At 46.4% G+C, this 14,032-nt stretch overlaps 3 protein-coding genes across 3 annotated transcripts; 2 read left to right on the top strand and 1 right to left on the bottom strand.

Annotated features, from left to right (window-relative positions):
• Positions 1–873: 873 nt before the first annotated feature.
• EAH_00051420 (hypothetical protein, conserved) lies at positions 874–3,546 on the top strand (the record flags this gene model as incomplete). The annotated part of the gene is made up of 4 exons (XM_013391233.1): positions 874–1,955; positions 2,375–2,607; positions 2,828–3,062; positions 3,543–3,546. 4 exons carry the CDS (start codon positions 874–876, stop codon positions 3,544–3,546), a joined length of 1,554 nt encoding a protein of 517 aa, XP_013246687.1.
• Positions 3,547–3,799: 253 nt separating this feature from the next.
• EAH_00051410 (hypothetical protein, conserved) lies at positions 3,800–5,491 on the bottom strand (the record flags this gene model as incomplete). The annotated part of the gene is made up of 2 exons (XM_013391232.1): positions 3,800–5,211; positions 5,488–5,491. 2 exons carry the CDS (start codon positions 5,489–5,491, stop codon positions 3,800–3,802), a joined length of 1,416 nt encoding a protein of 471 aa, XP_013246686.1.
• Positions 5,492–6,125: 634 nt separating this feature from the next.
• EAH_00051400 (serine carboxypeptidase S28, putative) lies at positions 6,126–9,903 on the top strand (the record flags this gene model as incomplete). Its single annotated transcript, XM_013391231.1, has 7 exons — positions 6,126–6,281; positions 6,522–6,752; positions 7,846–7,957; positions 8,448–8,647; positions 8,903–9,010; positions 9,165–9,543; positions 9,827–9,903. The coding sequence occupies 7 exons, from the start codon at positions 6,126–6,128 to the stop codon at positions 9,901–9,903; spliced, it is 1,263 nt and encodes a 420-aa protein (XP_013246685.1).
• Positions 9,904–14,032: the final 4,129 nt, after the last annotated feature.

Here is a 14,032-nt window from a genome sequence, read left to right as displayed (position 1 = left end):
TTATATTATATTATATTATATTATATTATATTATATTATATTATATTATATTATATTATATTATGTTATTTTATATTATATTATATTATATTAATGCGTGTGTTTGTTTTAGGAAGAGGCGTGGAGCTTATCTGAATCTATGAAGGCCCTTCACTCGCCTTTAAAGGGGACAACTGTCTCCTGGTTTTTTTTGTTAGATACAGCGCAGAGGCGTCAGAGTGAGGCCTTTCTGATGCATGTCTTCAGGTGTATAGGCACCTCAAAACTGCAGAAAGCAGCAGCTTTAATGCTACGCGAGAAAGACCCTTTAACAGGTCCGTATGACTGGGGTGTCTCTTCTTCTTTTCTTGATTATTTATTTTAATTGTGAATTTTGTTTGTCTGTTCGCTTCGTTTGTTTGTTTGTTTGCTTGTTTGTTTGTTTGTTTGTTTGTTTGTTCGTTTGTCTGTTTGTTTGTTTGCTTGTTCTGTTGGTTTTTGTTTATTTGTTTTGTTTGTTTGTTTGTTTGTTATGTTTGTTTGTTTTGTATGTTTGCTTTGTTTGCATGTTTGTTTTGTGGATTAATATATATATAAACATATATAAATTCATTTGTCTATTTATAGAGGCTATCTTCAATAAAAAAAATAAAGGGGCCGTGCAACAAACAAATCCCCCAGCCGCTGCAGTTGCTATCTCTTGTCGTACCACTTCCCCAAACCCTAAACCCTAAACCCTAAACCCTAATGGGCAGGCCTCACGCCTTCAACTGGGGCTTCTGTCTGTCTGTACACTCCAGAGACTGCATGCAAAGGGGCATGCAAACTCCTCACAACCCCACAGCCTCTTCTGCTGTCTCCTCAGGGCTTCCGCGAGACCCTTGGAGCTTCCTTATGAGCCAACGAGTTCAGTTGATTGTACAAAGCAAAGGAGGGGGGGCCCCCAATGGGGGCCCTATTGCCTCTTACGTACACACACCATTGGAACAAAACGCGGAGCCTGCGCAGGCCGCGAGTGCTGCAGATACTGACAGCAGCAGCAGCAGCAGCAACAGCAGCAGCAACAGCAGCAGCAACAGCAGCAGCAGCGGCATGAGCAACAGCAGCGTGAGCAGCAGTAGCAACAGCAGCATCAGCAGCATCAGCAGCGGTAGCAACATCAACAGCAGCAGCAGCAGCAGGAGTTGGCTGCGTGCGCCTTCAGTTCACTTTATAGAGACAGCTTGCGAGCTGGGAGAGTATTTTGAGGCCCTTAGGCGGAAGCAGCAGCAGCAAAGCCGCATCATACAGACACCCGAAGACCTGCAGCGCATCAATGAAATAAACAACAAACTCCTAAAAGAACAAACAGAAGATGCACCCTCCATCTCCTACTTCCTTGCAAGACACCGCCGTCTCTTGCTGCAAGGAATGCAGCACCAGAAGCATACCCACCTACACGCAGACACAGGGGGGCCCCCCGATGGGCCCCCTGAGGGTCCCCCCAACGGACCCCTTGGGGGGCCCCCTGACGGGACCCCTTGGGGGCCTTCTGATGCGCCGCATTGGGGCCCCCCCGATAGTGTCGGTGGGCCCCCAGGGGGGCCCCCAGAGGGGCCCCGGTTGGAGGGTTTTGTTTCTGAGGGTTTGCGGGGTTTGGGCTTGGGGTATTATGATTTTTTGTTTCCTCTTGAGATAGGAGAGGAAGGTGTTGCAGGTTTGCTGCCTTTAGCTGTGGGTTTGCGTGTGGTGGGGGCCCCCCCTTACGGGGCTTCTTTGTTATGTGTCTCTTGGGGCGCGGAGACAGTTGTAATTGATCTGCTGAATCGGCAGCAGGTGTTTGCTGCTGCAGTTGAGAGGCTGCTGCAGTGGCTGCTGCCTAATCCCCTTGTCTTAAAGGTTCTCTTTGATTGCAGAGAGACAATAGAGAGACTCGCTGTGGGGCCCCTCCCTCTGCAGGAGCCCTTAAAGCCCCTTGTACACTGTATAGACCTCAGGTGAGTGAGGAGGTTGTCTTGTCTCCTTTTGGCTCCTTTTTCTTTATTCTTCTGTCTCCTTTCTCTCTCTCTTTTCCTTTTGTCTCCCTTTGTCTCTTCTTTCTTTTTGTCTCCTTTCGTCTCCTTTTGTCTCCTGCTCTCTTTTCTGTTTGTCTCCTGGTGCTTTGGCTAGCGGGAGTTTCTCATTAAGCCCTTCTTATGTTGTCTCTGTCTCTCCTTTTGTCTCCTTTTGTCTCGGGCTTCTTCTTCTGTCTCCCTTTATCGCCTTTTGTCTCTGGTTTCTTCTTCTGTCTCCTTTTGTCTCCTTTCTTTTGCCTGTCTCCTTGGTCTCTGGGTGGCTGGACTCTCCTACTATGCCCTTCTGTTGCATGTCTTTGTCTCCTTTTGTCTCCTTTTGTCTTTCCTGGCTGTCCCTTTAGGCAGCCCCGAGTGTACAGACACCTCGAGGCCCCCCCTCCTCTCCCCCCCGCGGTGCAGCGAGACGCTCAGCTAGCAGATGCCTTAGCACAAGGCAACGAAAGATTGTTTAAACACATCCTCAAGCAGCAGCAGCAGCAACAACAACAACAACAACAACAACAACAGCAGCAGCAGCATCAGCAGGGAAAGCAAGAAGAGGGTGCGGACATGCAGACACAGCTCCTCTCAGTCGGTATGTGTCTTTGGCTCGCAGTGGTTGTGCCCTCCTCTAAACCCTAAACCCTAAACCCTAAACCCTGGCGTTTATGTTGCAAGCCTTTCGGGGCCATCAAGGCAGCTCATTGGCTGCACGTGGACTTAGGTGTATGTAGGATCTAGGGATTAGGGTTTAGAGACTAGGGTTTAGGGTTTAGGGTTTAGGGTTTATGATGTGGTATTTCTGTGGGCCGTAGGCACCCGGAGAACCCTCAGCGAGCTGCGTAAGGCTGTTTTGGGTTGGGGGCCCCCAGGGGGGCCCCCAGGGGGCCCCCCTTGGGGCCCCCACGAACGCAAGAGCAGCAAAAGCCTCAACAGGAGGCCTCTAGATGGAGATATGCTGCTGCAGGTTGCTGATGAAGCTTTCGCTTTGCTGCTAATTGAGAGGAGACTGAGACAACACCATCTTCTACCCAAGAACATCTTGGGGGGGTCCGGAGTTCATGCGCTGCTCTTCGGTAAACCCTAAACCCTAAACCCTAAACCCTCAAATCCAAAACCTTAACCCTAAACCCTCAAATTCAAATCCTAAACCCTATACCAGCAACTCCAAACCCTAAACTCTAAACTCTAAACTCCAAACCCTAAATCCTTAACCCTTAACCCCAAACCCTAAACCCTAAACCCTCAGCTCCACACTGGCAACTGCAGAGCCTGAACCCGCAACTCTAAACCCTAATCCCTCAAAGCAAAACCCTAAACCCTCAGCCGAAACCCCAAACGTTGTTTTCCCTGAGATAGATTGAGCCCACGAGCTGCACTTGACCTTAAACCCTAAACCCTAATCTCTAAACTCTCTGCCCGCCATCCTAAACCCCCGTCGCGCAGGAGAACAGCCTGACGTTCGCAGCGAATATTGCGTTCACGGTCTAGGGTTTAGGGTTTAGGGTTTAGGGTTTGTTCTGTGCACAGATGAAACAGCGCCACGCAACGCGTGGCGGGTTGACCGGGAGAGGTCTGCGGCTCAGCTCCGCAAAAACCTGCAGACGGCGCTTGTGGCCCAAACCCTAAAACCCTAAACCCTAAACCCTAAACCCTAAATCCCCCAACCGGGGCAGAGAGTGGCACAGGGCCCCCCCGCGTAATGTTTTCTTTTAGCTTTGTCACCCTAACGCGTCCTCTTAAACTTTTTAATTTAAAAATATTCATATGCAACAATATCAAAACACTCAGCCGTTGTTAATATGCGTTTCCGGTGTTGTATTGCTACCAAGGGGGCCCCCACGGGGCCCCACAGACCCCTCAGGCCCCTCTGGGGGCCCCCCAGACACCGCTTCAGAGGGGGCCCCCGATGAAGCCCCCCTAAGAGTTGGGCCAGGGGGCCCCGGAGAGGTTGTACCTGGGGGCCCCCCATGAGGGGGAACATCCGGGGCCCCTACAGCAGGGGCACTGCTGGGGGGCCCCTCAAGGAAAGCACTAGGGGGCCCTCCAAGGGGATCGCTAAGGGGTCCCCCAGGGGGATCACTAGGGGGCCTCCCAGGGGGATCACTAGGGGGCCCCCCAGGGAGATCGCTAGGGGGCCCCCCAGGGGGATCGCTAGGGGGCCCCCCAGGGGGCTCGCTAGGGGGCCCCTCAGGGGGTTCACTAGGGGGCCCCTTGGGGGCCCCCTTTTTATCTTTACCCGTTGGGAAGCCACGGCCAAGGGCTGAAAAGATATCAAGTGCATCTTTGCTTGATAGGTTCCAGTTCTCAGATAGAAGACCCGCGAGCTCCTCAAACTGGGAGAAGATGGGGGCCCCCAGGGGCCCCAACACATCGTCTAGAGGGTCAGAAGGCATACTAAGGGGGGGCCCCAAAGGGGCCCCCTCCATATCCTCAGACGACAGGGGCCCCCAAAGCAAATCATCCTGTGCTAACTCTAAGTCTGAAGGAAACAGGTTACTGCTGCTGCTGCTGCTGTATGCAGAACCCTTGCTTGGTTTTGTTCCCTTCGATGCATTTCTTTCTTCATTTGACGATGCTGTAGTTTGCTTGTTGCTGTTGTTTTTCTGCTGCTGCTCTTGCTGCCGCTGCTTCTGCCGCTGCTTCACCTGAGCATCCGTGAGGGTTCCTGCTCCTTGCAGCAGCAAATCAATAAGGCCCTGCGCTGCTGCTGTTGTATTGGGGAGGGCATCCTGCAAAACAATAATCTTCTCTTCGATGTCTGCTGCTGCTGCTAGCATTTCATGCCTTACCTGCTGCTGCTGCTGTTGTTGCTGCTGTTCGTGCTGCTGCTGCATCTGCTGCTGCTGCTGCAGCAGCAGCTGCGCTGCTTGCCTCATAGCAGCGAGCGCTGCCATTCTTTGAGTCTCTAGCGCCCGTGCCTCTCTTTGCTGCTGCCTCTTCTGCCTCTGCTTCTTTGCTGCTGCAAGAATATCATTAAAAACACTCAGCAGCACCAAGCACAACACGCCAGCAGCAACTCCAGTTAGAGATCCTCTTATTGTACTCTTCTTCTGTGAAGCCTCAGCCCCTTGGGGCCCCAGGTGTATAGGCAGCTCATACTTTTCATTATCCCCAAGTGTGAAACGGGCTATGATGCGGTTGGGCAAGCGGTATTCTGCTTCTCCTGCTGCTGCTGCTGCTGCTGCTGTAGGGGGATCTGCAGCAACAACAGCAGCAGCAGCAGCAGGGCTGCCCTCAAAGGAAACCTCCTGTGCACCTGCTTCTGCTATGCAGCGGAGATGCAGCAACAGCGCAACGAAGGCAGCAGCGCAGCGCCTCATTGCTGCTGCTGCTGCTGCTGCTGCTGTTGCCGAAGAGAAGAAACACCTGCTGCTGCCTCCTACTTGATCTCAATGAGTCATAATAAGTGTTAAAACAATGATTAAATTGTTTTGCTGCTGCTGCTGCTGCTGCTATTGTGATGCTCTCTAACCCATCGACTTCACCTGTGGAGATGCCTTGCTGCTGCTGCTGCAGCTGCTGCTGCAGCAGCAGCAGCAGCACGAAACTTGCAGCAAAGAGGCGAAGCCCTTGAAAACGCAATTATTACCATTTAAACCATCGAAGTTTGCAAGGGAACTCGTTCCCTTTCGCAGCAACAGCAGCAGCAGCAGCAACAGCAGCAGCAGCAGCAGCAGCAGCAGCAGGACCACCCGATTCTGCGTCAGCGTGGGGCCCCCGATGGGGGCCTTAGGGCAGATATAATAAGTCAGCTACACAATTAAATCTTTTTGTCTTTAGTTATCAATCTTTGGCTTACACGTTTGCTATTCATTGATTCAGCAGCAGCAGCAGCAGCAGCGGCAGCAGCAAGGCAGACAGAGTTAGCGCAAGCTGCTGCTCAGTGTTAGCGGCGCTGTTGCTGCTGCATCTCTGCTGCAGCAGCAACAACAGCAGCTGGTGCAGCAGATATTACAGCAGCAGCTCCCCTCAGCGCCGAGCAGTTAGACGCCCTGACAAGCGGAGGAGTTGCAGACAGCAGCAGCACTTGCTTCTGTTGCTGCCGCTGCTGCTGGTGTTGCTGCTGGTGTTACTAGTGCCTTTGCTTGAACCCTCTGCAGCAAGAGGCAAATGCAGGTTTCACGTACAGGTTGTGTGCAGGTTTTGCTGCTGCTGCTGCTGCTACAGCTGCTGCTGCTGCAGCTGCAGCAAGCAGCAGCAACGAAATGGTTTCTCTTCGGGCGTCCGCAGGGCTCTGCTGCAGACTCTTGCAACAGAAGCGGGGAGGTATGAAGCTTCCAGACGAGCTGCTGCTGCTGCTGCTGCTGCCGCTGCTGCCCTAGCATCTGCAGATGCTGCAGCAGTAGCTGCAGCATCTGCTGCAGCATGAGTCACAGCCGCTGCATTCCTGCCTTCTCTAGCGCTCCTACAAGTACCTTACTGCTGCTGTTTCTGCTGCTGCTGATCCTACTGTTGTTCCTGCTGTGGCTGCTGCTGCTGCTGTTGCTGCTGCTGCTGCTGCTGCAGGAGATTCATCTGGAGGCGCAGTGGTTTGAACAGCCTCTTGATCATTTTGACCCCATTCTACAGGCAGAGGGACGCAAGTGGAAGCAGCGCTACTTCGAGCTGCTGCACCAGGACCCGCAGCAGCAGCAGCAGCAGCAGCAGCAGCAGCAGGGGAATCAGCTGCCAAGGCCCATGTTTGTTTACATTGGAGGAGAAGCAGCAATTGCACCAACTGATATTACAGGAGGTCGGGTGCTGCTGCTGTTGCTGTTGCTGCTGTTGCTGTTGCTGCTGCTGCTGCTGCTGTTTCTGCTGCTGCTGTTGCTGCTGCTGCTGGGGCTGTTGGTGCAGCAGCAGCAACAGCAACAACAGCAGCAACAGCAGCTGATCTGTCAGGGCCTTCGTTGGGTTGTGCACAGTCTCTGTCTTTCGTTTCTTTTGCTTCTCTCTATTTGTTTTCGTCTCTTTATTTTTGTTTCTGTCTCTCTAACTGTCTCCTTATATGCTGTATTTTTGCGTCTCTTTTATTTAAACTGTCTCTAAATTTATATTTATATTTATATTTACTTTATTTACATTTATATATTATTACTGCTATTTATTAATTTACTTTGTTTCTGTCTCTTTATTTGCTTTATTTCTCTGTCTCTGTTTTTTTTAGTTGTCTCTTTATTTAATTCCTCCGTCTCATTTTATTTAAACTGTCTCCTTGTTAATTTAAATTAAGCTGTCTCCTTGTTAATTTAAATTAAGCTGTCTCCTTGTCAATTTAAATTAAACTGTCTCCTTGTTAATTAAATTAAACTGTCTCCTCGTTAGTTTAAATTAAGCTGTCTCCTTGTTAATTTAAATTAAACTGTCTCCTTGTTGATTAAATTAAACTGTCTCCTTTTTTAATTAAATTAAACTGTCTCCTTCAGGGCATTTGGGGTGTCTGCGCATTTCATTTGCTGCGGATGTCTTTGCGGTTGAACATCGATTTTACGGAGAGTCAAAGCCAAACGCTAACTCTGAACCAGAGACACTCAGGGCCCTCACAGTCCAGCAGGTCCTGCTGCTGCTGCTGCTGCTGCTGATGCTGCTGCTGCTGCTGATGCTGATGCTGATGCTGTTGCTGTTGCTGCTGCTGCGGATGGTGGTGGTGGTGATGGTGGTGGTGGTGCTGCTGTTGCTAATGCTGATGCTAATGCTGCTGCTGCTGCTGCTGCTAGTGCTGATATTTTCTGTTGCATTCGCTTCTTCCTCGCGAGGTTTTTGTTATTTAGACTGTATCATATTGTGTATGGTTTACCTTGTAGCCTAGGGTTTAGGGTTTAGGGTTTAGGGTTTAGGGTTTGTTTGTCAGGCCCTAGCGGACTTGGCTGCTTTTATCGAAGCAAAACGCCGTGAGAGAGCGAAGGCTCAAAAAGTGTCTCCTTCACATATTCCAGTTGTTGTATTTGGATGCTCTTACCCAGGTAAACCCAGCAGTAGCAGCAGCAGCAGCAGCAGCAGCCGCAGTAGCAGCAAGAGCACGAGCGGGGGCAGCAGGAGCAGCAGCAATAGCAGCAATATCACGAGCAGGGGCAGCAGGAGCAGCAGAAGGAGCAGCAATAATACGAGCAGGGGCAGCAGCAGCAGCAGCAGTAGCACGAGCAGGGGCAGCAACAACAGCAGCAACAGCAACAGCAGCAGCAACAGATATAGCAGCAGCAGGGACCCTTGCGTCTGCCTGAGCAGCTCAAGGCTCTCTAGGAAGTGTTTCTTCATATTTAGCTCTCTCTCTCTGTCTAGCTAGCTAGATAGCTAGCTAGCTGGCTGTCTAGCTAGCTAGCTGTCTAGCTATCTTTGTATCTATTATTATCCGTGCTGCACCCTTGAATATCTGGTGCGCGATGAAGCTGCTGGGGGTATAGGGTTTATTAGGGTTTAGGGTTTAGGGTTTGTGGTTTGCGGTGTATGTATCAGGTTCTCTCGCTGCGTTTGCTCGTCTGAAGTACCCTTTTCTAATCTCAGGAGCAATAAGCTCTTCTTCTCCTTTGCAAGCAAAAGAAAGTTTCTTTGCTTTTGATGCTGCAGTTAAAGCGGGGCTGCCTCCCCGCTGCGCTGCTGCTGCTGCTGCAGGGCTGGCAGCACTCAGCAGCAGAATGCAAGACACCACGCTAGCGGTACACCTCAAAAAAACCCTAAACCCTAAACCCTTAATCAATACCAACACACGTGCACTCTAAACCCTAAACCCTAAACCATCAAAACATGCGCAGTGGAAACCCTAAACCCTAAACCCTAAACCCAGAAGGCACTGCAGCTTGCTGCTGCCAAGCATAAAGGGCAGACCGGCTGCTACCGCATTCCCTTCTGCTCGCCGAGTTTAGGGTTTAGGGCTAGGGTTTAGGGTTTAGGGTTTAGGGTTTGCTGCGCAGGAACAAGAGCTGCACCGCTTTGGCTGCGAAGACGTCCCCATTCAAACAAACACTGAAAAGACTGCGTTTGTATATTCTGTCGTTGATGCCGTCGCTGAAGCTGTTCAAGTAGGGTTTAGGGTTTAGGGTTTAGGGTTTAGGGTTTAGGGTTTAGGGTTTTAATGACTGGTGCCATCTTTTGTTCGAGGAGAAAGCCCTTTGCGAACCGTCTTAATCAGGGTTTAGGGTTGAGGGTTTAGGGTTTAGGGTTTGCGCTGCGCAGTATAACCGCCCCACAGAACGCCCTTTAGTAGAGAGCCTCTGCAGCTCCTTGGGGTTTGTTGCTGCTGACGTCCCCCCAGACAGCAGCAGCAGCAGCAACAGCAGCAGCAGCAGCAGCAGCAGCAGCTCGAGAATCAAACCTAAGATGAGCAGCGCACATGTTGTTGAGTATGAAGAAGAAGAAGAAAGAGAGAAGAAAGAGAAAAAAGAAGCAGGAGTAGTCTTTAGGGAGGAGACCCGGGATCGGGATCGGGATCGGGATCGGGATCGTGAGGAGCATCTGCTCCAAGGCCTAGCGAAGTATTTTAAGGAGTCATACAGCAGAAAACAAACAAACTGCAGAAGCCTCAACATGCTTGCAGCCACAGACACCCGCCTCGGTGAGCACAAACCCTAAACCCTAAACCCTAAACCCAAAACCCTCAATAGCACACGAAACCCCCGTTGAGGGTTTAGAAGCTTTCTTTGATGTTACCCCTGAGGGTTTAGGGTGTCTGCATTCTCCTTCCACATACTCTGCTTGGTCTCCTGGAGATGCTTGAGGGTTTGGGGTCTGGCGGTGTAGGGTTTGAGGGCTTACTTAGGGTTTTACGATTTTAGGGTTTAGGGTTTCAGAGTTTGAGGGTTTAGGGTTTTAGGGTTTAGGGTTTTGAGAGTCTTCAGATAATTCGGTGCTATCAAATACAAGGCTGTGGATGTGGCAAAGCTGTTCTCAGTTCGGGTTTTGGCAGGTCAGATAACCCTAAACCCTAAACCCTAAACCCTAAACCCTAAACCCTAAACCCTAAACCCTAAGATATTTATTCATTGCTGGTGTTTGCACCTCCGAAGCCTAAGCCTGCCTTCCGCTGCGCTGAGGTTGTGACTGGCTGGCTTATCAAACCCTAAACCCTAAACCCTAAACCCTAAACCCTAAACCCTAATTTGGTGTTTAGGTGGCTTCCCCTGGGAGTATACGGCCTCCATCGATCAACGTGCAGTTTCACCTCGACGTGTGCAATAAACTCTTTCCTCTTCCCCGTCAGTTAAACCCTAAACCCTAAACCCTAAACCCCAAACCCTAAACCCCAAATCCTAAGCGCAGACCCTTAAACCGCAACCTTTAAACCCTAAACCCTAAACCCGTAAACACTGAAAAGCCCTCAAAAGCCCTAAACCCTAGTCCCTGGACCTGAACCCCTAAACCCTAAACCCTAAAACCGTAAGCGACAATCGTATGAATGCCTGTGTTGTGTATACGAATGCATGCATGCAGAAGGAGAGTTTAAAGACAAGGGTATTAAGGAGACAAATGAATGGGCAGGGGGGAGACACTTAGGGGGTTTTAATGCTGCTAGCAATATTCATTTTACAAATGGAAGCGCCGACCCCTGGGCTCGTCTTTCTTTGCTTTTTGTAGATAAACAAACAGAAGATCAACAACATATTTCCTCCTTTGTCATACAAGTAAACCCTAAACCCTAAACCCTAAACCCTAATCCCGCTAGAAACACTTCTGCATCGCAAATAAACACTTGAAAACCCTTAAAACCATTAAAAAACCCTAAACCCTAAACCCTAATATACTCCCTTGAAGCATATTAACGCCTACAATCCCTTCTAAGAAAATCATGAAAACCTTCCGAAACCCTAAACCCTAAACCCTAAACCCTTTTTGTCTCAGGGAGGATCCCATTGCACGGATTTCTACTCCCCCGCAGCATCCGACAGTCCCTCTTTAATAAACGCCAGAGAAGAAATTCGTAAGGCAGTTGCGGGGTTTATCGACAGACACCGAGCAGCCATCAGCAGCAGCAGCAGCAGCAGCAGCAGCAGCAGAGAGAGTGGGGCAGCAGAAGGGACAGACACCGCAGAGGAGCCGCTGCAGCGCGCTGTCTCTGTCTCTGAACTTTAGGAATCTAAATAATGCTAAATCTACTCTCTTTATATTCTGCATTTGCTGCTCCTCTCGCTGCTGCTGCTGCTGCTGCTCCAGTTGCTGCAGCTGTTGCTGCTGTGCAGCTGCTGCAGTTGCAGTTGCTACTGCTTCTGCTGTGGCTGCTACAGTTGCTGCTGCTGCTGCTGCTGCAGTGCGCAGCAGCAGATGGAGGGGCCCCTGACTCAGGGGCCCCCAACTGCTTTACAGTGTATGGAGACGTTTGCTGTTCTTCAAACCCTCAACTGTGTTATTACTTCTGTCTCCGTCTTATTTGTTTTTGCTGCTGCTGTTGCTGCCGTCTAGTTCCTGCTGCTGCTGCTGTCCCTGCTATATTAATTGCTGTTGTTCCTGCTACTACTGCTGCTGCTGCTGCAGTTGCCGCTGCTGCTGCTACTGCTGCTGCAGCTGCCGCTGCTGCTGTTCCGGCTACTGCATCTGTTGCAGTTCCCGTTGCTGCTGCTGCTGCTGCTGCTGCTGCTGATATTGATGTGTATATGTTAGATGAGATCAAATATATCTTTCTGCAGCTCAGGGATGCCTAACGTGTCTCCGTTGTCTAAAGTTAAAAAGAAAGGATACACCTGGAGAAAGGGACGCCTCAATATCTGACATGGATACACCTGAATAAACAAACAAACAAAACAAAACAAACAAAAAGGCTAAAACATACAATATATGCATGCAGACATATGCATGCATGCAGACGTATATATGCATGCATGCATGCAGATACACTTGGAGAAGCCCCACTCTTTAATACTCAAAGCGGAGTCTGTACACCGCAAGAGTGAAGACAAGAAGAAAAACTGCGTGCAATTAAAATGCACAGACAAAAAAGAGACAAAGAGACACAAACTTTTTAAGACATATACCATAGACAGAGTATAGATATACATATATATATATATACATATATATATATATATGTATATATATATATATACATATATATGTTTATATATTTATATTTTCCTCTATTTACGCTATGTATATATATATATATATATCAGATCTATATATATACATATATATATATATATATATACATATATATATATATCAGATCTATATATATACATATATATATATATACATATATATATATATATATATATATATAAAGAAAATGTGCATGCATGCATGAGTAATAAGGTAAGTGTATTTGGGCTTACAACTGGGGCTTTATGAGGCATAGCAAATGTCGCTTTAAGCGTAGAATTTAAAACATGCAAAGAAAAATGTAAGGAAGTATCTGTTATAGACAAACGCAGTAAAACAATTTCTCCAGATGTTACACCGCGAGGCCAATAAACAAATGAAGGAGAGTGATAAGTTGGGTACGCTATACACCTGAACGCATCAAAAAATATATTATACTCTAATATATTCTTTTGTACATATATATATATATGCATATATATATATATCTATATATGTATATATATTAATAAAAACGATTATATATATATATATATACATATATATATATGTAAATGATTATATATACATGCATATATATATATATATATACATATATCAAGTTGCATGCAAGCAATACATGCATGCAAACAATACATGCGTGCATGTGCAGACAAATAAATGCATGCATGCAGACACATATATAGAATTTGCATATACAATATGCATATATATATATATATGTATGTATGTATATGTATAAACACTTTTATATATGCAGAATATGTAATGAGATATATTCTAAACATATAAAAGAAAAAAAATACATGCGTTTTAATTGCCTCTATTGGAGCTTTACACACAATAAGAGAAAAGGTATATTATATTAAATATATTAAATGTATTAAATATGTTAAATATATTAAATATATTTAATATATTAAATGTATATTTAAATATCTTACAGCGGATCAGAGCCTATGCTTGCAGTAACAAATGCCTTTGTCTCCGTATCAAAGTAGCATGCGAGTTCTGCGGTGTATAGACAGCAAATGTTTTTATATTATGTTTGTCGTGGGGTTTATTTATTTAATTAAAAAGAACAGACAAAAGATACAAAAATATTAAACAAGTGCAGCTGTAGGAATTCACACAAAGGAATAATGCATGCTGAGGGTGTCTCCTGTCTCTTCTTTTGTTCGTTTGTTTGTCTCTCTCTCTCTCTCTTGCCTTGTTTACAATAAATAAATAAATTAATTAATTAATTAATTAATTAATTAAGTGAATAAATAAATAAATGTATAAACAAATACGTAAGCCAATGCATAAATCCATGAGTATATAAATAGAACAAACAAATAAAAAGAAATAATAAATAAATAAATAAATAAATAAATAGACAGAAGAATAACTAAATAGAAAAATAAATAATTATTTGTTTAAATACTTTTAAATATATTTCTTACTGTTAGATTTATTATGAGGGTCTTCTGTTGCAACTCCAAAGAGAATCTTGCCTCTCTGTGTTTTTATAATTTCTGTAGCAAAAACTGCTTCACTAATTAAACGTCCAGCACCTAAAAGCCAGGCCCACTGACATCTGCTGCTGCTGCTGCTGCTGCTGATGCTGCTGCGGATGCGGCTGTTGCGGGTTGCTGCACACGGGTACAGAGACCCATGCCACGACAACTCATACTCGCTGTTCTCCTTCACACAAACAAAACATTTAAATTTATTTCAATATATATATTTATATATATTTATATTTCTGTATATGTTTATATATGTGCATGTATGTTTACATGTAATATATACATAATATATATGTATATATGCATATAGCACAAACCAAAGCCCATGTATATATATATATATATATATATATAGATACATATATATATATATATATATACATGGGCTTTGGTTTGTGCTAATAGATATATATGCATGCATCTGCATATATATATATATATGCATATTCATATATATATATATATATATGCATATGCATATATATATATATATATATGAAT

Source organism: Eimeria acervulina, genomic scaffold (assembly GCF_000499425.1).
Source record: "Eimeria acervulina Houghton genomic scaffold, Eah_scaff887, whole genome shotgun sequence".
NCBI classification, from domain to species: domain Eukaryota; phylum Apicomplexa; class Conoidasida; order Eucoccidiorida; family Eimeriidae; genus Eimeria; species Eimeria acervulina.
The sequence above is the reverse complement of the archived record's forward strand: the minus strand, read 5'-3'. Positions and strand labels throughout refer to the sequence as shown.